Here is a 27,173-nt window from a genome sequence, read left to right as displayed (position 1 = left end):
ACACTGAGAAATAGATGTTATGTTGGGGTTTAGCCCAATTTCCTATGATTTTTGGAATAACATATTATAATCTTTCCTTTGGTCTTTTTCAAATAAAGAATGGAACAGTTATGGTGGTACTGGATAGAATGTTGGACCTGGAATCAGAAAGATCCAATTTCACTCCAGCCTCAAACACTTTATAGCTGTGTGACCTGGGCAAGTCATTTAACCTTATTTGACTCAGTTTTCTCATCTATAAAATGAGCTAGAGAAGGAAATGGGAAACTACTCTGGAATCTTGGCCAAGAAAATCTCAAATGGGATTATGAAGAATTAAGGAGGCAGCTGTGTTTCTGTGAGTAAGAGCTTTGGGTCTAGAGTCAAAAAGATCTGAGTTCAAATCTCATCTCAGGACTTTCTAGCTGTGTGACAAAAGCATCCACTAGATCCTTTGGAGAAGGAAATAGTAAACTACTCTGGAATCCTTTTCTTTTTTTTTTTAAACTCTTACCTTCCATCTTAGAATCAATATTGTGTATTGGTTCCAAGGCAGAAGAGCAGTAAGGCCTAGACAAATGGGAGTTAAGTGACTTGCCCAGGGTCACATAACTAGGAAGTGTTTGAGGTCACATTTGAACCTACGTCCTCCCATCTCTAGACCTGGCTCTCAATTCATTGAGTCACCCAGATGCCCTCTCCAGAATCCTTTTCAAGAAAACTCCATGGATCTCTATGGTCCACTGAAGTCATGGAAGTTAAGACAGGACTGAATGACTGAACAACACAAATAAAGTATAGTTCTGAGCAATTTAAATTGATTAACTTTGACAGACAACAGGATTTTCTTTTATCAACTTCAATATTTGTCTTTCTTTATTGAAATTCTAAAGTGTAATCACTATAGTCCTTAGTTCTTAAAATTGGGGTTTTCTTTCAGTAAGTGATTTGACACAGTGTGATTTAGTGAATAGAGTACTAGACTTGGAGTTAGGAAAATGTATGAATCCTATGCTAGCTGTGTGATCTTGGGCAAATCATGTAAACTCTCTGAACTTCATTTCCTCATCTGTAAAGTGAGAAAGTTAGGTTTGATAACCTCTAAGGTATCATTTAGTTCTAAATAAGAATTTAAATAAGTTAAATATGATAGCTATCTTGAAAGAATTGAATGGGAACAGAAAAGAGTATAGCTCCTCAGTAATACATGGTACCTTTACAAAATTTGACCATATATCAGAGCACAAAAAAAATAGTTGAATTTAGAAAATCAGAAATACTAAATGCAGCCATTTTAGACCATAACACAATAAAAATTGTATATTATAAGGAACCATGAAAACACACAAAAAATTAATTGGGGACTAGATAGATTAATCTTAAAAAATGAATAAGTTAAAGAAAAAGTCTTGGAAACAATAAACAATTTCATTAAGGAGAATGATAATAATGAAACAGCATACCAAAACCTATAGGATACAGCAAAAGAGTAATTAGAAGAAAATTTATCTCTAAATGTTTATATTAATAAAATAGAGAAAGAACCAATCAATGAATTGGGAATATAATTTTTTAAAACTAGAAAATAAATAAATTAAAATCTCTAAACATTAAATAAAAAAATCCTAAAAATAAAAGGTGAGATTAAGAAAACCATTGAATTAATGAATATTTTTTGCATCATCACCATATGATACCCATGGCTGTCTTTTGAGACTGTGATAATGAAATTAAGTCTACAACCCATTTTTATCCTTTACAAGACCCTCTTTATTCCCTCTTTTCGTCTCTTCTCCAAGTTCATTCTTTCTTGGTGTTATAAAAAAGTAAATCTGATAATCTTAGTAGGGTCAAATGAAACACAATTTGGGTATGAGGAAGGATAAAGGGGATATTGGGAGATTATAAGGTGATTGGTAGAGGAATGAAGGTACGGGAAGGTATGTAGGAGATGGAGGAAATGGGGTAGGTAGGAGAGGGCAGCTCAAACAGATTTATTCCCAGAGGCTTGAGACAGAGAATACAGAGAGGAAACTAGGGCCAGTAAGAAATGTTTAGGTTTTGCCTGGAGGGTTTTTCTTGTTAATTTCTAAACTCTCTTGAGGGAGGAGTCAAGAGGGCCCCTCCCTGCCAGTCAAACTGATGGCTGGAGGAAGTCTTGAGTAGGTATTTCCTGCCAAGATGGATGCCCCCAGTTCTTTCAAGAAATAAAAGAAAAATTATTCCTTCCCTTTGAGCCCTTGTCTTAATTTTTGACACAATGATTCACCAGAGGGTTTGAATAGGTAACAAGGGGATTTATTAATACCAGGGTCAGTCAAAAGGGGAGAGGAGTTCAGGGTTTTCTAACTGCTGATAGGGAGAGAGTGAGGGTGGGGGATGGGTCATGGAGAGGTTTAGACAGAGAGAGTCTGGCTCTCCCAGTCAGGAAGATTTGACTGCCTTTTAAGTAAAGTCTTTATCAAATCATTAAAACTAGGGGTAACTTATTTGAGGATATTCTACTAGCCTATAGAAACTAAACCCACAATGTCTAATCACCAAGCCCTCCCTTCCACCCAGGACCTAAAGGAAATTCGGGGAAGGGGAGGGATGGAGATGGGAGATCAGGGAGAGGTCCAGAGAAATGAGATAGGTCCAAATTTCCCCAAAACAAAATAAGCCCAGGCCAAGGCCATAGCAAAGCCAAGCCCAAAGGCCAAAGCAAAAGCTTCCAGCCACAGCAAAAGCCAGAAGGCAAAAGCCCTGTTAGTTGGAACTTCACCTCTATTTATAGCTTCAAGTTCTAACTGACTTTCTGAAGATTCTAAGATGTTTAACTGACTTTTTGTGACTGTTAGAAATTACAGAAGCAAAAAGTTTGTTAGCCACCTTGCATTACATTGGTTATCTCTTTTAGTCCATTTTCTCTATGCAGAAGACACTGAATTATACATATTAAGACCTAGCTTCTCTGCTAAATTGTGTTATGATAATTTTGGAAACTATCTAAAAATTTCTTCTTAGTTGTTCTTGTTTAAAAAGGCCAGCTAGTTGTCTGTTGAAATTGGGTTTTGTGAGCTGAGATGAGCAGTTGATAGATTTTAGGGCTTATTAAAACCTGGTGGACAGTAAGGGTCTGGGAGACAGATGTACAAATTCAAAACCTCTATTTAATATTTTAAAGGTAAAGGAATTAAAGGATAGTTGATAGGGGTTCAAAGATAATGGATTCCCTAAATCTAAAATGGGAGGGGGGGGGACTAACTCAAACACACCCAACTCAAGGTCTCTCACGAGATCCACTTCTGTCTGGTAAAAACCAGACCTGCTCTCACACTCCTTAATCTATTTAATTCCCAAAATTCTAACTAAATAGCCTATTTCTAATATCCTTATAAACATATATATATATATATTTTTTTTAAAAAACTGTCTCCAAAAGTTCTTCAGTCACTGTTTTACTGTCAGCCCAGTCAAAGTTGAACCTGGTCAACCAGAAATGGCTTCCCAGCCTGCAAGGCCAAAGCCTTATCTCCACTCTGCTGTCTTGTAGAGATAGAGACAAAACATCTTCTTGCTTTTTTCTTGTTAGTCTTCTTTACTCCAACCACTGCCAAACTGTCACTTCTCTCTTCCCAAACTGTAAATCTGATATTCCCAAGGTTTTCAAAGGGAATAGCCAGAGAGAGTCAGGAAGAAAAGCCTTCTGGACCTCATTTAGCTCCAGAGACAGAGTGAGAGTCAGAAAATTCCAACTCCCATCAGAACCACAGAATTCCATCAGGAACTTGGTTCAAGCTTCCAACCTAGGCAGTCTGACAGTCTGTCAGGATTCACTCCTGTCACTAACTTATCAAATCCAATCTATTTTACCCCTAATAATTGTATTTGTGACTTTCTACCTTCCTAATGAACATCTCCAATTGGGTGTCCCATAGGTATTTCAAGTTCAACATGTCCAAAATAGAACTCATTTTTCCATCCAAAGCACTTTCTAAATGTTTCTATTTCTGATAAAGGCAGAACTATCCTTTTATAGTTTCTCTTTATACTTTCTATACCCCAATTGAATGTAAGCAGCTTAAGGTCAAGGGCTATTTTAATTTTGTCTGCATCTCTAGCATTTAGCATGATATTTTTCACAGAGTAGTCACTAAATAAATATTGGTAGGATTGGATCACATTGGATATAGATGGATAGGTAAGCAGACGAGATAGATAGATAGATAGACTAATGTCTATAGCCAACCTAAATGTATATTTACAAAGCATATTTATGTATATATATATATACATATATATATATTTATGCATGTATATATTTGTGTATCTTTTAAGATAAGTTGTAGAAATAAAATAGACAAAACTTAATCACTGATTCAATATTGGAGAACTAAGAAAAAGAAAGGATTAAAGACAATAATTCAGAGTTGACTATTTTTCATTTTGTCTTTGTATTCCCAGGTCTTATCACAATATATTTTGCATAATAAGCACTTAATAAATACATTATGGATTGAATTACATTGGGGATAGATAAGCAAATAGGATAGATGATAGATATAAATTAAACACATGCATACATAGCATATAATTCAACCCAATTCTATATCCAATCCAGCTGTATATGTAAAATATATACCTATATGTATGCATCTGTATATGCAAATATGCATGTATGCATGTATGCCTGAAAGATATTTTGTAGAAAGAGAATTGACAAGACTTGATCATTGATTGGATATTGGAAAGATAAGGGACTAAGGGCAACAACTGAGGTTGTGAACCTTGGTGACTGGAAGGAGAGTGATGCCTTCCACATTGGCATTTATAGCTCTCCATACTCTGACATTCAATTATCTTTTAAATCTTACTTCATTTGGTCTAGACCTGAGATACTCCCTTAAGAAATGTTTGTCTTATAAGGGAAAATAGAGGAAAAGGGGGCCTGGATGGAGTGTTTTCATGTGTTGTTCACTTTAGTCCTTTGCTCTCTAAACAGCTCCACCTCCTGATCACTGCTGCATTGAGCCTTTGTAGGCACTTTCTTCCTCTCCTCTTTCTTCTTCCAGTTCCCCCTTGGTAATCTTTTATTAGAATTTAAGCTCTTGGAGAGTAAGGCTTATCTTATTGTTTTTGTTGTTTTTTGTTGTTGTTGTTGTTGGGAACTTTTTGTTTGTTTTAGTATTTGTGTACGCAGTGGTTGGCAAAGAATCTGGAACATAACAGGTCAAAACAATAAGCATTTATTGTCTATCATGTGCCAGGCAATGTGCCAAGTGCTGAAAATATGAAAATAGTCCTTGACCCCAAGAAGCTCACAGCCTAATGTGGAGACAAAGTACAAGCAACTATGTACAAACAAGATATATACAGGATAAACTAAAGATAATCTTGGAGGAAAGGCATTAACATTAAGGAGGACTAAAAAAGGCTTTTTAGAAAAGATTGGATTTTATCTGATGCTTGAAGGGAACCAACTATGCCAGGAAGTAGAACTAATGAGGGAAAGAACTCCAGGCATTGGGGATAGTCAATGAAAATATGTAGTTAGAAGATTGTGTGTCATGTGAGGCCAGTGTCATGGAATTGGAAAGTAAGATATATGATAACCGAAAGTTAAGAAGGGGCCAAATTAGGAAAGGTCTCAAAAGCCAATCAGGGTTTTATATCTGAATTTGGAGATAACAGATTGCTCTCTGGTGTAGGCCAGGGCTAGGTGGACAATGATGTCCTTGACAGTAAGAAAGAAGGTAAGAAGAGAGTATTTAGGGGGAAGATAAGTTCAGTTTTGAACATATTGAGGCTAAGAGGTATACATGACGTTTATTTTGAGTTGTCTAAAATGCAGTTAGAGAAAGGAGACTAGAATTTGAGAGATTAGTTTAGGATAAATAGTTATGAGGATCATCTACATAGAGATTATAATAAAATTCACAGGAGCTAATAAAATTACTAGGTGAAGAAGAATGTAGGGAAGAGAGAAGATAGCCCTAGAGAAAATTTTGGGAAACACTCATGGTTAGCAGTAATGACCTGGATAAAGGAGACTGAAAAGGTACATTTGGTTAGGAGAACTAGAAGAAAATTGTCATGAAAACATAGAGGAAGAATTCCACGAGAAGAGGGTGAATGAGTGTCAAAAAAAACTTCAGAGAGATCAGGAAGGATAAGGATTAAGAGGACCATTAGATTTGGCAAGTAAGACAGAATTGGCAATTTGGGAGAAAGTATTTTCATTCAAATGACTTTCTCAAGGAGCTTGTAGTCTAATAGAGCAGACACTATGTAAATAATATGCAAACAAGATATATATTCACAGTGTAATAAAGGACATGATTCATAAATGACAACATACAAACAAGATATGTACAGAGTAAATTGGAAAAATTAACAGAGTAAGAGCACTGGCAATAAGGGAAGTCAGGAAAGGTTTCCTACTACAAATGGAATTTTAGTTAGAACTAGAAGGAAGCCAGAAAAGTCAAGAGGTGGAAATGAGGAGAGAGCATTCCAAGCATGGCAAATAGCCACTGAAAGTGCTCCTAATTGGTAGATGGAATATATTGTGCAAAGATGTGCATACATCTCAGGGTATGTGTAAGATGAGTTGTAAAAATTTGGAAAGTAGAAATAAGGCAGGTTAAGAAGGACTTTAAATACCAAAGAGCTTTACATTTGATCCTGGAGTTACAGGAAGTCACTGGAATTTACTGACAGTTTTGGGGGAGGCAGGTCACCTGGTTAAAGGTAATAGATCCACAATACTTTGGCATGGACAGGCCACATGCATAGTACTGTGTTCAGTTCTCAGCACCAATTTTAGGAAAGACATGAACAAGCTAGAACATAATAAGGGAAGAACAAACAGGATGATCAGAGTATTGGATTTTGAAAATATGTATATATGAAGATAGAGAAGGAACTGGTAATGTTTAGCCTAGACAAGAAGAAATAGTGGTAACATAAGAACTAAAATATTTGAAAGACTGCCATGTGAAAGAGGGATTAGATTTGTCAGAATGGTAGATGGCATGTGTAGGGAGACAGATGACATAATTAGGATACAAACAGAGTTTGCCTAAAGGCAATTGGTAAAATGGATAGAAGGCTGTGCCTCAAAGCAAGACATTGAGTTTAAATCTTGCTTTAGACAATAACTAACTGTGTGTCACTGAACAAGTCTTTTAATCCCTGTCAGTCTAAATCTCATCTGTAGAAATAAATAAATAAAAGATCATAATAGCTTTTATCTCACATGGTGATTGTGAGAAATATGAGATATCTGTAGCATGTATCACATAGATACAACCTATTATTATTATTTTGCTTGGCCTCAGAGAGTAAAACTAGGAGTAATGAGTAGAAGTTGTAAAGAAACAAACAGATTTAATGTAAGGAAAAACTTCTATACAATTAAAGTTATTCTTTTAAAGAAACTTATGGCAAATTAGGACAGCAAAATAAAAAGCAGAGACATCAATTTAACTGCAAAGGTCTGTATAATCAAATATATGGGTTTAAAAATAAATATCTCTATTTTTGTGAATATTCAAACCATATGTGCATATGACCATCCTTTTATGCCTTCTCATCTTGCGCAATTCATTCCCATGATTTTATATGTTATCTGTATAGTTATCTACCCAATGTCCTGTACATCATTCTTTTTTTATTATTCCATGTTTACAAATCCAAACAAAATAATCATTTCCACATTTAAAGAAAAAGAAGATATCACACCAATGAAATCACTTATCTCCTATGTGTATAATTTATTTTTTCTTCATATCTATATAATAGATACTGTCCACTAATATGAAGTTTTGTTTGTTTGGTTTTTTCCAGTAGCCATAATGTATGGCTGTGAGAGTTGAACTATTAGGAAAGCTAAACATTGCAGAATCTACACTTTCAACTTGTGATGTTAGAAAAGACTTCTGAGAATCTATTGCACAGCAAGGAATTCAAATCACTCAACATGTAAAGAAACTAATTTAGACTATTCATTGGAAGGTCAAAAACTGAAGCTGAAGCTTAAATACTTTGACCACATAATGAGAAGACAGAATTCATTGGAGAAGATCTTGTTGTTGGGAAAGATTGAAGGCAAATGGAGAAGTGGACACCAGAGGATGAAATAATGCCACATGGAAGCAAATGAAGATGAGTTTGGACAGGCTTTTAAGAGATAATGGAGGATGGAAGGACTTGGTGTGTTATGGTCCAGTGGGATTACAAAAAGGAAGACATGACAAAACCACTGATCAACAACAATAATAAAATAGGAACAGGAGGAATAATCTCCTTTTGGAGGTAGTGAGATCCTGGAATTGGTTGTTTAAGCAGTGCCTTTACAAATGGTTGGTACTTGGGCTCTTAAATCATTACACATGGTTAAAATTCTTTGTAATTAAATTATCCTTTAAAATGCCTTAAATTATTTATGAAATACACTGTATCTTTTGGAAGGGAAGAAGGTATTCTAAAAAGGAAAGCAATCTGTTTAAGAAAGAAATTCTATCTGAGAAGGATAGAAACAATTCAATTCAATGTAATTTTACACACACACACACACACACACACACACACGCATGCATGCACATACACATTTAAGACACTGATAAGGAAAGAGGCAGGCCTCTACCAAGCTTTTGATATGAGAGAGGATTTCTACTCAAGCCTACAAGATTCTAGAAGTACATTTAGATTACCTGATGCTCATTCATATTGTGAAAAGTCAGTAATTGGACTATGTGAACAGCAGATTCATATCTCCTGTCCAGTGTGTTCAAAGTGGAGCATATGCTCCATTGACTAGAATGGGAGAGGTGACATAATTTGTCTGATCACTGTTCAGACCCTATTAGCTTGCTAAGATGGCATCTACTTATGTCTCCCCAGAGACCTCAGAGAACTATCGGATACTGATTGAGAACATGGAAATTGTTTGAAATACATTCCTGACTATTTGCCAGGAACACCAAATTTTTTAAACAAGGAAGAGTTGGAAATAAAAGGAAGAGCCTAATGAATGGGCCCACACCATCAATTTTTTAAGACAGAATCTTCTACATGGAGATTCTTTCTTAGATAGTCAATGGGGTCTACACATGTTCTATACACCATTTGAATGATAATTTTTTATCTTAACTCTCTTTTAAGCTATAATTAGTTTGTCCTTCCAAGATTATAAACTCTATTTATCTTTACAGTTCCACCAGGACGTAAAAGTGCCTTGCACACAATCATCTTACAAATGTATATTGAGCAACTGAAGGAAAGAAGGAAGGACTCAGTAAGTATTTAGTGAATTAACTAAAATTGATTCATGTAAGGGCTGGAATTCAGGAGTAATAAAATTCAAAGAGCAAAAGCAGTTAAGGTTGATCATACTAAAATTCTTCAGAATCACCCTTTTAATAGGCTTCACTCAGCACATTTAGATAAATTAAAACTGGGTTCTGTTAAGTTAGTATCTTGGCTCCTTTGAAAAGAACTGCTCAATGAAATATTGGCAAAGGGAAAGACATTGGCTTTGACCCATTCCTCTGCCCTAGATTCATAGGCATAGATTTCGAAGAGGGATCTGTTGAACTGAACACTGCTAGGATTTTCATTGTAGTATATGCAAATGCACTTATATTTTCATGTGCTGGTTCTTTCAAAGCTAAGCTACTGTGCAGAATAAATAAATATAGATGTAGACACAAAAGATATTTTGGAACAAATGATGTGGATGGCATAAGTCTCTTGAAGGTAATTCTTTTTTATGTTCTCTTTGGACACTTTTTTTTTCAGTGAGATCAGGCTCTTTCCCCTTCCCTCCCCACTCTCTTTTTTGTGCCATTATTTCCTTCCAGTATAATTTGACCTTCCCATAATCCCTTTCTCCTGACTTGCAATTTGAAAGTCTTTTTTTTCTAGGATCTAAACATTGCTTTAGAGTTTTACTCAGCCTAGGCTGGTTATTAACATTCCACATTCCATTGTTTCCTTGTATCAGAAATTCCCCAGAATTCATTTCCCCTCCTCAGACTCCAAAGAAGCCCTGGAACTCAAAGAACTTGAATTGGATACTAACCAAATACAGATTGTGGAGGCTTACTAAGACTACTAAAGCAGCTTTCAGAAAAAGAAAAAAAACAGCCACACACACACACACACACACACACACACACACAAGTTTAATATCTTTAGTTCCTAAGAACAGAGTGTTGAGTTTTGTTTGGTTAATTTTTTTCAAATCTTTGTCCATGAAGTTCACTTTCAATTCTGTTTGTTTTAGCTGAAGATATGAAGAGCTTCTTTTAGATAAATGTTAACATTTCAAATCTGAAGGTTTGAAGTTGTTTGGGGTTTTTTTTTAACTGGGTTCTGGCAAATTACTTAATATTCTTAATATCATTAGAAAATAATCAACACTGCCTTTAACGTGATGACTTTTCAGTAGAAAAGTTTATATGAACAAGTTTTGTCCAGTCATTATCTAGAATTGCATTAAAATTACTGTAAGTATTTTTTAGTATATTCAAATGGTTTAAATCAATGATTCAATCTGAGAATTTCTAGAATGAATATATTTGAATGTCTTTTAGTTTAAATTGCTTTTTACTTTTTAAAAGGTCAATGTCAAGAACTGTCAAGAAATAAAAAATAATTCAAGTGCACTTGGAAGAACATGAGAGAAACTGACACACAGATTGCAACCCACCAATTACAATGTATTTCCAAGATAAAGGTATGATATCTTTTTAATGTATATCTGAATACATGTATAGCAATTTAGATAGTACCTGTGAAATTGCTATTATCTAGTTGGTTGTCTAGTAGTAGTTACAAACTATTTGATCAGTGGAGAATAGGTTGTTTCTTTTCTTTCCTTTTCTTTTTTTTTTTTGAGAATAGGTTGTTTCAAAGGAACAAGATGTTACTTAGTAAACTTGAGTGCTTCTGTGTGCTACTATAGCAAGGATTTCTGTCAAAAATAGTTGGAGTGGGAAACCATCTGAAAGGTATGGGAAATTTTTTTATTCAGAAGTAAATGAATGATTTTGAGGGAGGGTCATTATTCTGTAGAAAATGTTCAATTTTTTCATCTCATTTTTAGGCTGTTGCACTTCAGAATATCATGTACACATTTTGTTTCACTGTAGGGTTTATTTTTGTTTGTGTTTGTGTTTTTTTCCATTTTTGAAGAATGGCAATATGGGACGGGAGCATATTGTTAATATGTTTACAATTCTTCACAATAATTCAGTATATGTGCTTTGTCCAGAATTGCCAATATATTACTTCTTGCCATCAAAATGCCTATGATGTTTCTGTTTTTACAGCAGCCCTCAGTTTTTTACTTTGCAGACACTTCTCATCCCCAGCCCTCATTCCCTACTATATTTAGTTCAAGTTAAAATTTCTTTTTTTTTTTTTTTGGCATTATCCAGATATTTGTCTGTATTCTTGACAACCATTGAGTAGATGTGGTTTCTGTTTTGACACTGTTATCAGTATACTTCTATAATGATTGTTTGCTACCATTCAAGTGTAGGTAAGAAATATCTACATATGCAAAGAGAAGTAGAGAATTAAGATAAATATTCAGATTATTTAGAGGGGAAAATAATTTTGCCCTAATTGTTAAAACAATTATATCAGAAGTGGGAAGTTTTTCTTATCTCTGTATGTTGTATGAGAAGAGATAAATATAGATACATATACATATATAATATATATAGCATCTATATATGCTATAGATGTATGATATAGAATTTATATATATTTTACATATGATATATATGTACATATAAATATATACATATAATATTTTGAGAAATTTTAAAAACATTTTGAGTTTTGGTAAGTCTTCAGAAAGATCTATCTATTCTTTGAAAGTAATCTTAAATTCAATATTACACTATTAATTCTATACCGAAATGTCTCCTTTGGTCAATAATGTAAATAAATATTTCTGATCTGGGAGAAAGCAGAGAATTAAATCATCATGTGATTTTTTTTTAAATGTCAGATTATCATTGCTTGTTTGAGTGAGAACATGAAGCCAAATTACTAAGGATAAGTAGTCCTACTACTAGCTTTAAGGCCTAATGAATTTCCAGGAACTTCTCATCACATGAACCCTAGCAACAGATGTTGGGAAAATATAGATTACTCCTCACTAGGCATATGTCACTAATATCATTTGGAGAAATTCATATGGATTGATGGTGCTCTAAGTAGTTTGTAACTATATTACCCAATAATTTAGTCAAGGAGAATATATGATACATGAACAAGAGCCACAAGTCATTAATGGTATGATTTGATTACCTAGATCCCTGGGTTTATAGACTTATTAAGTATGAATATAAATTGTGGGCAGATTGGCTCGTTTGCTTGCTGACAAGGCTCACATTTCAAAATGAGTGTAGGATCATGTGATTCCTTTTGAAAATTTTACATTTGAATACAAAATTTTGAACATATTTAACTCACTTAAGAGGCCTATTTAATCCACTTAATGTTAAAAAAAATGCTACACTGAGACAGGTGAAAATGCTTTCAGAACTGGTTTTAAATATGAAAGATAGGATTAAATTGTTATTTATGAAATATTAATGATAGTAATATGACTCCATATGAAACAATGAGCTTTCTCCTCCTTAAGCAGTAGTTGTTAAAAAGAGAAGAAAACATATTAGCCAGGTAGTTAGATTGTAAAGTGATTAGTGCTAGGTCTGGAGTAAGGAAAAACTGAGTTCATATCTCCTTGGGCAAGTCATTTAACCTCTGTTTACCTCAGGTTACTCAGCTTTTAAAAAGGGATGATAATAGCATTTATCTCCCATGGTTATTATGAGAATCATATGAAATGATATCTGTTAAATACTTATCAAATGAATGGTACACAGTAAATGCTATATAAATACTAGTTATTATTAATATTATTATTTTCATATTGAAGAACTAATAGTCTATCTTTGCTATTACTAATCAGAGTTGATGGGAAGCATTCTTCCTATATCATATTACCATCAGCTAGTGAAAAAAAGAGCAAGACAAAATTACAGAGCATTTGACCAAGAGGCTTTGATGCTAGAACTCTCCCATATCTAAGCTCAGGCTTTATGTGTTTACTTTCTCCAGGATTTTTTTTTCAGTGCTTAATGTTCTCTATTGCTTCATGTTCTGCCTCCCATTTCCATCATATGTCATGCCTCTCTTCTCAGGGAGTAATGAATTAATAAACAAGCATTTGTTTGGCACCTACTATATGTCAAGGGCAGCTAGTTGGTGTAATGGATAGAGTGCTGGCCCTGGAGCCAGGAAAACTCTTCTTCCTGAGTTTAAATCTGGCCATATACTCTTATAGCTATGTGACCCTGGGTAAGTCTCTTAAAGCCTGTTTGCCTTGGTTTCCTCATTTATAAAACGAGTTGGAGAAGGAAATAACAACACACTTTGATATCTTTGCCAAAAAAACCCAAAATGGGGTCACAAAGAGTTAGATATGGCTGAACAACTCAACAACAACATATGCCATGCACCATGCTAAATGTGGGTGGTGGTACAAATATAATGAATGAAACTATCTGTTCCAAAGGAGCTTATACTCTTAATGAGTAATGTATTTGTTTTCCCTAGCTTTTATTTTAAAGAACTAGATAGAAAGACATGGGAATTACTGCTTTGAATGTCTGATTTATATGATGGTTGAAGAGAAATATCTACATCCAAAGTGGCTTCTCTTTTCCAATAAAGTATGAACATCAAAAGAAAGCAGAGCACATCCAAAACTTATATCACTGGGAAAATAGGATTCACTCATTCCAATGAAATCCACTTTACTTATAACTAAACTATAAAATCCATTACATTAAAAAATAAAAGCTTTTGTTACTATTTATAATGAAAATGATACTTGTATCTCCCTTATTCTTTTATTCCCTAGATATTTCTACTGGCATTGATGTGTGCATTTGTTTCCAAAACATTGTCTGGATCTTTTATAAATTCCATCCTCACACAATTAGAGAGGCAATTTAACCTCTCAACATCTCTGGTTGGACTTATTAATGGAAGTTTTGAAATTGGTAATTATTTTGTTTACAGTATTAATTATTATTTATTTACATTTATTATTTATTTACAGTACCTCTAGTTCTTTGTTTTATGTCTGTCTTTAGATATGCTTAGGGAAGTGAGTTGAAGATGATAGTTCTCTCTAAGTAAACCAGGGATTTTTTTCAAAGCAATGTACTAAGTGTGCCAGTTGATCTGCTTTGGTCAGAATGTTCCAGAAGTATCAAAACTTGCAAAGAATGGGCTAAGATCTCTATTTTGTAATTATTTATTTAGATATTTTAGCTTTTGTGGCTTATTAACCCATTTTTTAAAATTTTCAGCATTGCTTTCATATAAAAAAGAGGCAGCCTTAGCAAAGAGGCTAGAGAATTAAAAATAGAGGCAAGGAAACCTTGGTATAAATCTTATATTCAGTATATACTGGATCTAGTACTCTGGGTGAGTCACAATTTTTTATTGCCCAGTTGGGGCTCTGAGACTATGCAAGTAAAGAGAATGTTCCCTATCCTAGTGAAGTCACAAGTCTAGGCTCCCTCCCCACAATGCATCAAGGCTGTATAGAATAAGTAATAGATCATTTATATTTAAAGTACTATTACAATGACCAGGGATGTAGACTCTAAGGGATAACCCCAATGCAAATATTAATAATATGGAAATGGGTCTTGATCAATGACACATATAAAACTGCTCATTGGCTATGGGAAGGGGGTAGGAGGAGGGGAAGAAAAGAACATGAATCATGTAACCATGGAAAAAACTTCTAAATTAATTAATTAAATAAAATTTTTCAAATACAGAAATAAAGTAATATTAGAATGCATTATATATTTTAGGGAGGAGGAGACCCACATCTATGATCACATTGATGTAGGGAGCTAATAGAGAAAGGTAACCAACCATTCATCAGTGTCGAATGCTGCAAAGAAGTTAAAGAGGGTAAAGATTGGCTATTAGGTATTTTATGACCTTAGAAAAGATTGATTTCAGTAGAACGTTGGAGACAGAAGTCATATTGGAGTCACTGAGGAGATAATGGGTAATGAAGTTGTGGCTTTGAGCATAGAAAACTTTTTTGAGAAGTTTAGCAGTGATGAAAAGGTAAGAAATGAGATGGTAGCTGGATGAGTTAGAACATTTTGAGGGGATTTAGGGAACCTCAGTGGGTTTAAATGCAGATGGAAAAGAACTGGTGGTGAATAAGAGATTAAAGATACATGAAAGAATGACAATTACCCAAAAGTTACCTTGAGTACAAAAAATTTAAGTGACTTGCCCAGGTTCTTATAACCAATATATGTTAGAAGGAGGCCTTATGCCCAAATCTTCGGTCCTCTAGCAACCATGTGATTTTCCTTCTCATAATCTGATATGGATATTACCATGCTGTCTTTCATAATTTGATAAGATTATAACTTACATGCCTTTTAGAAAAACTGACTCCAAATCCTGTTCCCTTTCCATTATTCCATGCTGTCTCCCTTTTGTCCTTCACAGCATAATCAAGAGTAATAAGCGGAAAGAGTTACTTTAGATTTGATAGGAGAAAACATTCCTAAGAATTTGAGATATGCAAAAGTAAAATGGGCTTCCTCAAGACACAGTAGCTTCTTCCTCCTAGGGGTTCATCATTCAAAGGTTCACCGATCACATGTGGGTACATTTTAGTGATGATTCCTATTCAAAATTAGACTCATACTTGGGTTTTTGAGGCTCCTTCCAGCTCAAAGATTTCTTTGGTGCTAGATCCTTAAAAAAACATAAGTTTATCTCCACTAGAATATCTACAGTTATGAGAACTCATTACTCTTTGAAGAAGTCCCATTCCACTTAAGGTACCTTTGTATCTATTCAATAAGTGTACATTAATTAACACTATGATGATATTCTATGATAGGACCCATAGAGAATGCAAACATGGGAAATACATAGCTCTAGCCCTCAATAAGCTTATCTATGAATTCATGGGGATATCTCTCTCTCTCTCTCTCTCTCTCTCTCTCTCTCTCTCTCTCAACTTCTTTTGTCGAAGCTGATTATTTCTCAGGTTATTCTGGCACTTTTAGTTAGGAAAAGGTTGGCCTGCCACTGCATAAGTAGGGAAGCAAGGAAGAAAATAAGCATATATTTAGTACTAAGAACAGTGATGGCAAACCTTTTAGAGACCTTAGAGACTGAATGCACAAACTGCAGCCCTCATACCACATGTGAGCCCCCCATCTTACCCCAAACAGGGGAGGGAAGAAGCGCTTCCACTGGGCTGCTGGGCAGAGGGACAGGTCATGTGAGAAATGTCCTCAGGTGCACATGGAGAAGAGGAAGGAAACAGTCCCCTCCAACATGCTCTAGCATCCATGCCATAGTTTCACCAACATGGACCTAGGATGTGACAAGCATTATGCTAAGTGCTTTACAAATATTGCCTTGTTTCATCCTCATAACCACTCTGGGAGGTAAGTGCTATTATTATGCCCATGTCATAGTTAAGGCAAACAGTTAAAATGATTTACCCAAGACCACATAACTAGTAAGTTTTTGAAGCCAAATTTGAACTTAGATCTTCCTGACTCTAGACTCAGAGCTCTATCCACTGTGGTACCCAGCTTCCTCTAAGGCTGAATAGGGGCATTATTTGAAGAGTGAGGAAAGTAGTTAGTGAACAAGGACTATAATCTGGAGGACCCAGAATAAAATGGCTTGGAGTCTGAGGGCTACATTGACAGACTACTAGAAATCAATCTAGTATCAAAAGTCTTTATCACTTGAAGTTATGCAAAGAATTTGCATAATAGTATTCAGAATTCAAACTGTATCTTATTCAGCCCTGACAACACTACTGTGGAGTAGTTGGGAAATGTTTATGTTTTGTTTTTTATCTTCATAGCATACAAAAGAAAGAGATTGTTTAAGTGAGATTAAACTGTTCATCAGATCATTATTTAGTTGGTATCAGAGCCAAGACTAAAACCAGGGTCTACTAGTTCTACCACCACTACCCTTAGCTTACTTCAAGTCCCTATTCAAAAATCTTCTGCAACAAGCCTTTCCCAGGTGTCCTAGTCATTAGTGCCCTCTCTCTGAGATTACTTTCCATCTATTCTGTGTATATTTTCCATGAACCTAGATATTTACATCAGCCAATAAACCAATATTTAAACAATAAATATAACAATAATTCATAAAAATATTCATAAATGAATCAATCAATAAACATAACTTTGTCATTTGGCTTGTTGAGGACAGAGACTGTTTTGCCTTTCATTCTCCAGCCCTTAGCACAATGCCTAGTACATAGAAAAAATTATCAATTCTTATTGACTGATCATTCATCATTATTTCAAAGGTTTCCCTGGGCATTATGTTGTTTCAGATTCCTGCATTTCCAAAAGGTTTTCCCAAACTGAGTCTCTAATTTCAATTCACACTTTGCCTTTAGAAACTGAAACAAGTGTTCTCTTTCCTAGGAAATCTCTTGCTGATGGTATTTGTGAGTTACTTTGGAACAAAAATGCATAGGCCTATGTTGATTGCTATTGGGTGCATGACCATGGGCTTTGGGTGCTTTTTGCAGTCATTACCTCATTTCCTAATGGATCCGTAAGTATTTCAAAGCCTGATGACATGATATATTTTGTAACTGCAAGAAATGAAGTTTCTGGTTCTTTTAGAAGAAGCAGTATTTTATAGTGGAGAAAGTACTGGAAGAAGATGCAGAAGGAATGACTTCTCTTTGCCCATCTTGCAATATGACTTTGGGCCACTCACTTCAGCTTTCATGGTCATCAGTTTCCTTATTGGTAGAATGATGCTTAGACTTCATTTTCCCTTATGAGATTAATGATTTTTTTTATCAAAGGCATATGTCCTTTTGCTTTTCTAAAATATTGTAAACTAGGTAGTTCTTGGTAGTTCTACTCAGAAGGCATCGTTTTTTTTCTTCCTGATGGATTTAACTTCCTAGTTAGCTCTACTTATACCCAATTTTACTCTTTTCTGTTCAATTAAAAAAACATAATAATAGGTAAAGTGATCTAGAAGGACACTGAGTGATACCATAAAGTATTAAAAACGCTGTACTTAATACACAAAGCAAATAATCCAGAAACTCATGTAGTGAAAGTTAAAAGGATGAATGTACATTTACATGAGTCAAAATGTCACCTTTTTCAATTAATGATGAAATTAGTAATCTGGTCAATGCTCATATTGTCTTCCTTAGGATCTTTTTTTTTCCAAATAGATATGAATATGAAACAACAGTTTCAAAGGCATCCAACTTTTCTTCAAACAATTTCCTGTGCATGCGAAAAGAAACTCAGATTTTTACACCAACAGAAGAGCCATCAGGTGTTCTATTTTTCTCGTGCTCCATTTTCTGTGTTTTCTGATCATTTTATTTACAACTTTCTGGTTCTTTAGACCCTTTGGATGAATTAAGATATCTTGATTTAAGATGTGTTGTTGGGTGAGTGAGGCAAATTTGCGGAAGCAACCCACTGTAGTAGGGGGGCAACTTTAGCTTCAGGAAGACCTGGTTTTAAGTTTTGTCTCTGATAGATACTGGCTTTGTAATCCTGAGAAAATCACTTAACCTGTCAGTGCCCCCAGGCAAGAGTTTAGGACTATAAACATTGCGGGGATGGTGCTGATCTGCATTGACAAAAGCAGTCTCCTTCCTGAGAATTGCCTATACCAATGTAATTATGGATTCCATCCATGGCAAATGAACAAAAGATATCTTCTCTTCTGGGAGAAAAAGAGAAACAACTATTGAAGATATCCTAATTATTAATACCTTAATCATGAATGAATTGAGCAACTTTGTCTACTCCCTAAACTTGTTCTAAATATGGCCCAAGGGGGCAGCTGGGTAGCTCAGTGGATTGAGAGCCAGGCCTGGAAATGAGAGGTCCTTGGTTCAAATCTAGCCTCAGGCACTTCCTAGCTGTGTGTCCTTGGGCAAGTCACTTAACCCCCATTGCTTAACCCATACCATTCTTCTGCCTTGTAACCAATACATAGTATTGATTCTAAGGTGGAAAACAAGGGATTTTTTTAAAATAAATAAATAAAGGCCAAAGCCTTTTTATGAAGAACATGTTATGGTTAGGATAAGGAGTAAAGAATCTTTAGAAGCTTGGAAAAATAGTTGTAACTACCACTGACTCAATTCATGTTGTTATAGAAGTAGAGTTAGTGTTGTCTAAGAGACAAGGATTCAAAGATTAAAGGGATTTTATTTTTATTTCTTCTTTGCCACAATAGGAGAAATCAGAAAGGTACAGGATGTCCTATTTGACTTCATGACCCTTTTCCTTTTTTTCTTCCTGCTGCTTCTCTTGTGAAGCATTTCTTCTTGCTGTGCAGATTGTTAATTTCTCTATAAGTTAAAATCTTAAGGAGTTATCTAGAACATTAAGAAGTTAAACAACTTGGCTTGAGTCACAGAGCCAGAGAGTATGTGGAAGAATGAGTGAAAGGAGAGATGGGAAAATCTAATAAAAGTTTTCCTGACTCCAAGACCAAAACCATGAGCACCTCCAGCTACCATGAATGTTGGCCTCTGCCCCTTCATAGTCTATGCTCAAAGCAGAAGTAATTGAAGCCATCATGATCCTAAAGGCTTAGAAATATCACTTCCATTATATGGAAGCAAGAGCTTCTAATGACTGAGGACTTGCTTGTTCAACTATAATGCTATGAACAAAGGAGGTCACTCTGACATCACTTTTAAAAAATGATGAATGGCAGCCCCATGCTCCACCTTGAGCTGGTTTCTAGGTTGGCTTAGGAGGTAGTTCTTCATAATACTTATTTCTTTGGCCTCTTCTAAGTTTTAGGCTCACTTTAAAGTGAAGGGTTTACCTTTGTCTTGGACCAGAAATGAATTTAATCACCCTAGAGTAGATCTGAATCCTCACACAATCCTGGAACTGATTTTATTCTGTCTAAACTAAGTATAATTTAGTACCTGATAGGCATCACAAGGAACCCTGTGGGCTAGTTGTACTTTGAAATTATGTACCCTAGAAGATTCCAGATCAAAAAACAAACAAAAAACAGGCTTCTGAGCATAAAAAAATGAGTTATCATTTAACTTTTTGCTTTCCTTTGAACATTCAGCTCAGTATTGCCTCCCTTACCTTCTTCTGTTAGTCTCACTGGAAGTAGAGAAACAGAATCAACACAAATTATGAGGGAAGATGCTATGTATCTACTATTGTTTCCCAGTAATTAGTAAAGACTAGTGACAAACTCTAATTTTAGTTATAGAGCTACAACTTTGAGCTACAATTCAATTAGCACATTTTCTCCTACAAAATTGTAATCTTTGTAGAGAGACTATTACAATCACAGTAATGGTGTTTGTAAATTATTTTTAAATTAAAATGACAATAATAATGATTTAAATTATTATTACTTTTTTATCAAACCTATGGTCATCAGGCAGGTAGATGGCGTAGTGGGTAGAGCACTGGATTTGGAATCAGAAAGAGCCATCTTCATGAGTTCAAATCTAGCTTCAGGCACTAGCTGTGTGACTCTGGGCAAGTCATTTAACCCTGTTTTCTTCAGTTCCTCATTTGTAAAATGAGCTGGGGAGGAAATGGCAAACCACTCCAGTATCTTTGCCTAGAAAACCCCAAATGGGGTCATGGAGATTTGGAAACAGCTAAAAAAAATAACTGAAAAACAAAATAGTTTTCAGGATGCTGAGCTCCCAGTGAAGAATTTCCTCTAGCTGTGCAGATGATTAACTTCTTTACAAATTATGGATTTAACAAGTTATCTGGAACACTAAGAAGTTAAGCAACTTGGCTGGAGTCACAGAACCAGAGGGTATGTGGAGTGAGGAGCAGAAGGAGAGATAGGATAATCTACTCAAAGTCTAACTGTGCCTTGCAACCCTTGACTTTGTTACAAATGTATAAACAATATCAAGAGTGGGGGAAAAAAAAAACAACTGTCTCCCTCCCTGCCATAATTCTCCACATAACATTGTTTCCTAGAAGTATTCAATCACTTATGAGTGGTTGGGGTGGGCCAATTCTTTCCTTCCTTGGCCTCCTGAGGAATTTTTTCCATTTCAACAAATATACCAGACGTGGTGCTTCTGTGGAAAGTTTTTGGAGTAGGAGGTTCTGAGCTTGAAACCTAGTTCTTTTATTTACTATATATATACATGTGTGTGTGTGTGTGTGTGTGTGTGTGTATAATTTGCCTATCATCTCTCTACCTATATTCGTCTACATTTATATCTATCTATAGACACAGACACAAATATAGAAATAGATGTATAAGTAGACAGAGACTTAAATATAGATGTAAATGTATGCATAGACATAGTGACAGATAAAAAGAACAAGAAATGACCTTTATTTTCTCATCTGGAAATTGATATGATTGTGTTATATAGTGTCTAAGGTCCCTTCCAGTTCTAAATATATGATCTTATGATAAGATTTTATATAAGATTTTTTTTCTAGTTCTAGATTCTATGCCCCAATGGCCCACTCCTTTCATTGGGACATCAGTAATTACAGTCTTGTGGTCATGTAGAATAAATTCTGAAATATGTTGCTTATAAAACTTGGAATTTAGAAGAATCATAGTTACTTTTAAATCCTTAATCTCAAAAATTCTCATGCAGGTTCTTCTTTGTTTCCTTTTGATTTGCAGAATGTACAAATGAAGTCAAATCATCAATGTGGCTGTATGTCCTAGTAGGAAATATAATACGTGGAATTGGTGAAACTCCCATCAAACCCTTGGGTATTTCCTATATAGAAGACTTTGTCAAAACTGAAAATTCTCCTTTATATATTGGTAAGTTTGCAAAACCAGTTATATGTTGTTTTGCTGAATTTTTAAAACAACTTATAATTTTTTCCTTGTTTTATGAAAATTTTATTATTTATTATTTAGTTTATATTCTCTCCCTTTAAGCCAACACAAACCTAAGCATTTTCCTGCTCAGAGATAAAGGAATATCCAGACTGATAAAAGTCACCTGATGCCCTCAGACATTTCTCTATACAAGCCATTTTGAAATTCCAATTTTTATGTCCATCAAGATTGACTGTGAGTCTAGAGTTTAAAGAAAACTCATTTAGCAATTTGTTTCATCAACTGGAACAATAGTGATGACTTTAAGCATACCTCTAGAAAATCAATGTCCTAAAATCATTCAATCATTCTTTGACCCACTCTTTAAAGATAATCATTTCTATCTTATTGAAGATGAATACAAATAAAATTTCCATTACCTGAATAATCAAAGATACTCTTACTTACATTACAATGTCCTAATCTGGTATGCTTGCCTCTGTCCAATCAGCAGCTTTATTATATCAGAGAAGAGTCTCTCCTGAGATGATTTAGAGAAGGGAGCAAGACATTGTTTTTAGAATTAATAGATAAAGACAATTTATAATGTTTCTCTTTCACATTAGTATATAGGCTTTAGGCTAGAGCTAGACTAATTTTAAAGATGCTTTCTAAATATTTTTAAAAGAATAGTCTTCCACACAAGTGACTCCAAAAATCTACATATACCTGCCTTACCTATTAAACTTTATGTTGTCTCAACTGGGCCTATAATTGCTTACAGAACATCTATAATTTTTTTTAAAAAAAACCCTTACCTTCCATCTTAGAATAAGTACTATGTATTGGTTCTAAAACAGAAGAGCAGTAAAGGATAGCCAATGGTGCCCAGGGTCACACAGCTAGGAAGTATCTGAGGGCAGATTTACACCTAGGGCTTCCCATCTCTAGGTGTGGCTCTCTATCCACGCATCCATCTCACTACCCCAGAATATTTAAACTCTTAATGCTAGTTGTTGGGGGGGAGGGAGAGACTGATTTCAAAACAATTCTTTCCCATCTTTCCATTACTTAGCAGCTTAACCAAAATTATTATTGAAGCTACTTCTTACTTGTCCCTTTCTTTCATTGCCCCTTCCATGGCCAAACAGTTATTATATCTGCCAATTCCATAATGTCCTTCCATACCATTTTAACTGCTACTTCTCTTGTCCAGGTTCTCAAAACTTTCATAGTCACCTCATTTCTGGTTTTCCATAAATGCCTTCTTGTTGGACTCTCTGTTTCTAATTTTTCCTCCTCTCTAGTCCACATATACTACTTGGATATTTCTCCAATGCTACATTTATCATTATTCCTCCACAAAAGTTATACTCCAATAACTCACTTTGGTTGTGAAGGTGACCATGGTTTTTCTATCATCATACCTGTAAAGCAGAGACTGATAAGTAGGTTGTTACACAAATCTCGAAAAAGATGACTTTGAAGGTTTATGAGGCTGAGAGAAGAATAATGTCTGAGAATAGACTGAAAACTTTAAAATTAGAAGAATTATATAATGATAGAACTGACGAAACATTTGTGGTCATCTAGTCAAATATTCTTACAGATCTGAGAAAATTGAAGAATTGGGTATATAATGGGATTTTTTAGTATCTCTAGAACTTCCAGGCATATTGATAAATAACAACTGACTCACTGACTTAGTGGGCCCAATTCAAAGAATCTAGTTATATAAAGTATTAGAAAGAATTTCATTATACCAATAGTTTGTTCATAACTTGGTACCACAAAATGACAGTATTCTCTAACAAATAAAATTTCACTGTATACTGTTTGACTATAAGGTCATGAGACTAGTTTTGTGAGAGATTAAAGAGAAAAATCTCCTTATTTTATAAGTAAATATTATAGAAATAAATTTACTAGTTAGATAAATACATAAGAAAATTAAATAGTCAAACATTTACTACACATTCTGTGTATAAAGCGCTGTGCTATGCAATGGTGGACATAGAAAATGTAAAGAAGACAATTTCTGGTCTCACAGACATTATCCTTTAATAGGGGACATGTCACATACAAAGATAACTATAATATAAAGTTGATTGCAAAGAAAAGTGAGGAGATATATATTTAGCTTCTTTAATCCATGGAATATTACCTAAATTTATTATAATAACCATATGTTTTGCATGTGTATAAGTCCATAGAAAGTTCATGTTTCCTTTTTGTTTTTAGGGTGCTTAGAAACAGGATCTATCATTGGTCCTTTGATTGGCTTTTTGTTAGGATCATTCTGTGTGAATATGTATGTAGACGTTGGATCTGTAAATACAGGTAATATGTGTTTGTGTGTATAATGTATAAATACATGTATATTTAAAGAAATACAAGATGTCCCAAAAGTCTATGTTAACTCTCACTTCCTTTTACTTCTATGATCACGGCCCTAGTAGTTATTGAGCTACTTGGATATTTACTGATTCGAACATTTGGCATGGTTTTATTTTCTATTCAATCTATGACCTACTTTAAGGAAAGAACCAGCATGCCCCCTACTAAACCCAACTCAACTCTGAAGTTGCTAATAAAAACCTCATTTATTGCTAGATGTTTCCCACAATATTCCTCATCCCCCATCCCCTTTCCTCTCTCTCTCTCTCTCAGGTAAGTCCCAACAAGAAGCATTTTCCTGCAACATTCTTGGTATCAAATTTCACTAAGAAAATTCAGCATCTTGATCAATCAAAGCATAATGCTTCACTATGATATACTTTAGGATTCTGTTTCCTGGGATGTTCTTCAGAAAAGGGTTCCTGTAAACAGTGAAGACTACACTTCAGTTTATCTGCTTACTCAGTGTCTTCATTTATTGCCTCCTGTTAAAAAGTCCTGAGGCCTTCATTCTATTCCAGAAGGAAGCTGGGATGAATTTTCTCATGGTCATAGGAGATATCTAGGAGGTAGGCCATCAACAATATATATAAAATCAAGGCCATTCGAAAGAGATGTTGTGGGTGTGTCCAGGTGCGTCTAGTTTCCCATCCCCACACAAAAAAAGTAGCATTGCATTAGAATTTAATTACATGTTCCTTTTTTTTTTAATTTTGAAAGTGAACTGTCGTATTTTAAATATTGAATTATGTTGTCCTTGACCACACCTGTTAAGAGAAAGAGACTTAGGAGAGGGAATTCATCTGACCCAATAAATGGGCTATATCACTTTCTTAATTTTTGAAAATTTCTTTATTTATTGATTTAGAATATTTTTCCATGGTTACATGATTCATATTACCTCCCTACCCTCTTACCTCTCCCTTCCCAGAGCTGACAAGCACTTCTGCTGGGTTATATGTGTATTTCAATGGGCTATTACTCAAATTCCCAACTATTATCCTTGATATTGGAGTTCTGGCACTTGTGGAGAGTAAAAACAAGAAGCTAACACAAGCAAGAAGATATGAAAGAGAACACTTGGGAGTGGTTGACTGAGAGGAATCTTAAGCTGTGAGAGGAACAGAGAAAACCTTCCCAAGCTAGGTGTGATGGGACAATTAGATCATATCATCTGAGTAAAGTCTGTATTGCTACTCATGCAGGAGCTAGGAAGAGATGATGACATCCCTTTCTGGGAGGAGGTGAATAACATTACCTATTCATGGTAACACTTCAACTTCTCTTTGAGACAGGCTCAGGAAATTTTAGTAGTTGTTCTTTATGTTCACCTTCATTTTTAAACCATTGTTAAGTGATTAAATTTTAAGCCAACAAAAACCAGACTGTCTGTCCTATTTGACTTTATGCTTAAATGCATAAGTAAAATAACAGAGAAAAAAATTAGTTTTACCAAAATGAGGGATTTCATCATGCTGGAGCTGAATCTGAAAATTGGAGGTAAATGGAGGGGCTACTAATTAGTACTGGAAAAGTAAGCTTTTTTTCTTAGTTTGATGAATAAAACTAATGTCTTTTGTGATTGAATATTTAATATATTTTCTCCTTTTTAAAAAAATTTAAATCCCCCACGTGCTATATGTATACAGCTAAGGGTTTGTGGTGTTTTTTTTACTTAAAATATTTTTATGTCCATTTTCTTTATTTTTAACTAGAGATACATTTGGCGTCAATGAAATAGACTTTTCAACTTCAATTAAACATTCATGAAAAAATATTTTAAAATTCTTACTCAAATATTTAGATGGCTCTCCAATCTCTTCAGTGTGGCTATTCCCCCAATGATGCAGAGATCAAACTCTCCATGCTTGCTCATCTTACGAATTTCATATCTATTCCACATCCTGAAATGCCTTTAAGTATAGCACTTTATTTGAGAGAGAATATAAAGAAATTGAAGGAAAAAATGGGCAAACCCCTCCAGTATCTTTGCCAAGAAAACCCTAAATAGGAAGCAACTAAAAAATAACAGCAACAAATAAAAGAATTAGATTGTTCCTATATTTTATTGCTTAAATGTAAGGCTAAAAATTACAAGGTAAAGTTGAGTGTTATGAGTACTTCCTAAACAATTCTTTTGTAATAATTGGTTCTCAAGATCTACCAACCAATGTAAACTAAGGAATGCAGAGTTGATTTAAACTATATGTATTGATTTCCAGATGATCTGATCATAACTCCTGCTGATACAAGATGGGTTGGAGCATGGTGGCTTGGCTTATTAATATGTGCAGGAGCAAATGTGCTCTCTGGAGTTCCATTTCTCTTTCTACCCAAATCTCTCCCCAAGGTAGGATTAGAAACTAATATGGATATTATAGAAGATGAGAGAAATGAAACCAAGACAGAAAAAGGAGACATCACTATGGGTAAGTAAACAAAAAATATTTTAAGTATTTAAAATTTACTCCTTACTTTTTGCCTATATTTTATGCCTAATGTCAACTTAAACCTAATGCAATTTATCTACAAATAATTTTTGAGGGGCTAATTGTCATTAGTGATATTTATGAGCCTGATTCTTTTTAGTGAACAAAATATTTTTACTGGATTTTTTTATTTCATTGATAGTTAATTCTCCAGGTCATGAAACTTCTTCTACCAAAGGAGATCAAGACTTTTGGCATTTTTCTTGGCACAGATATTAGAGGGATGTGACATTTACTTCTCCAGCTCATTTTACAGATAAAGAAACTGAGGCCAGCAGAGTTAAGTCACTTTCCCAGGGTCACACAGATAGAAAGTGTCTGAGTCCAGATTTGAATTCAGATCTTCATGATTCCAGACATGGAACACTATTCACTGTCCCATGCTTTTTTTAATGTTTCACAAAATGGTTATTTTGA

At 34.7% G+C, this 27,173-nt stretch overlaps 1 protein-coding gene across 2 annotated transcripts in view; it reads left to right on the top strand.

Moving 5' to 3' along the window:
- Positions 1 to 8,258: 8,258 nt before the first annotated feature.
- Positions 8,259 to 27,173, top strand: part of SLCO1A2 (solute carrier organic anion transporter family member 1A2) — a 43,909-nt gene continuing 24,994 nt past the window's right edge. The window contains exons 1-9 of one of the 2 annotated variants that reach the window (XM_044679778.1): positions 8,259 to 8,324; positions 9,177 to 9,259; positions 10,587 to 10,702; positions 13,910 to 14,051; positions 17,508 to 17,640; positions 18,284 to 18,390; positions 21,724 to 21,870; positions 24,112 to 24,210; positions 26,490 to 26,696. In XM_044679778.1, coding sequence (XP_044535713.1) covers positions 10,643 to 10,702; positions 13,910 to 14,051; positions 17,508 to 17,640; positions 18,284 to 18,390; positions 21,724 to 21,870; positions 24,112 to 24,210; positions 26,490 to 26,696 — 895 coding nt within the window. In that variant the 5' untranslated portion in view covers positions 8,259 to 8,324; positions 9,177 to 9,259; positions 10,587 to 10,642. Of the gene's footprint in view, positions 8,325 to 9,176; positions 9,260 to 10,586; positions 10,703 to 13,909; positions 14,052 to 17,507; positions 17,641 to 18,283; positions 18,391 to 21,723; positions 21,871 to 24,111; positions 24,211 to 26,489; positions 26,697 to 27,173 lie in introns of those variants that run through there. The other variant, XM_044679779.1, reaches the window with a different exon arrangement.

This window comes from Gracilinanus agilis, chromosome 5, assembly GCF_016433145.1.
Source record: "Gracilinanus agilis isolate LMUSP501 chromosome 5, AgileGrace, whole genome shotgun sequence".
Lineage (NCBI taxonomy): Eukaryota > Metazoa > Chordata > Mammalia > Didelphimorphia > Didelphidae > Gracilinanus > Gracilinanus agilis.
The sequence above is the reverse complement of the archived record's forward strand: the minus strand, read 5'-3'. Positions and strand labels throughout refer to the sequence as shown.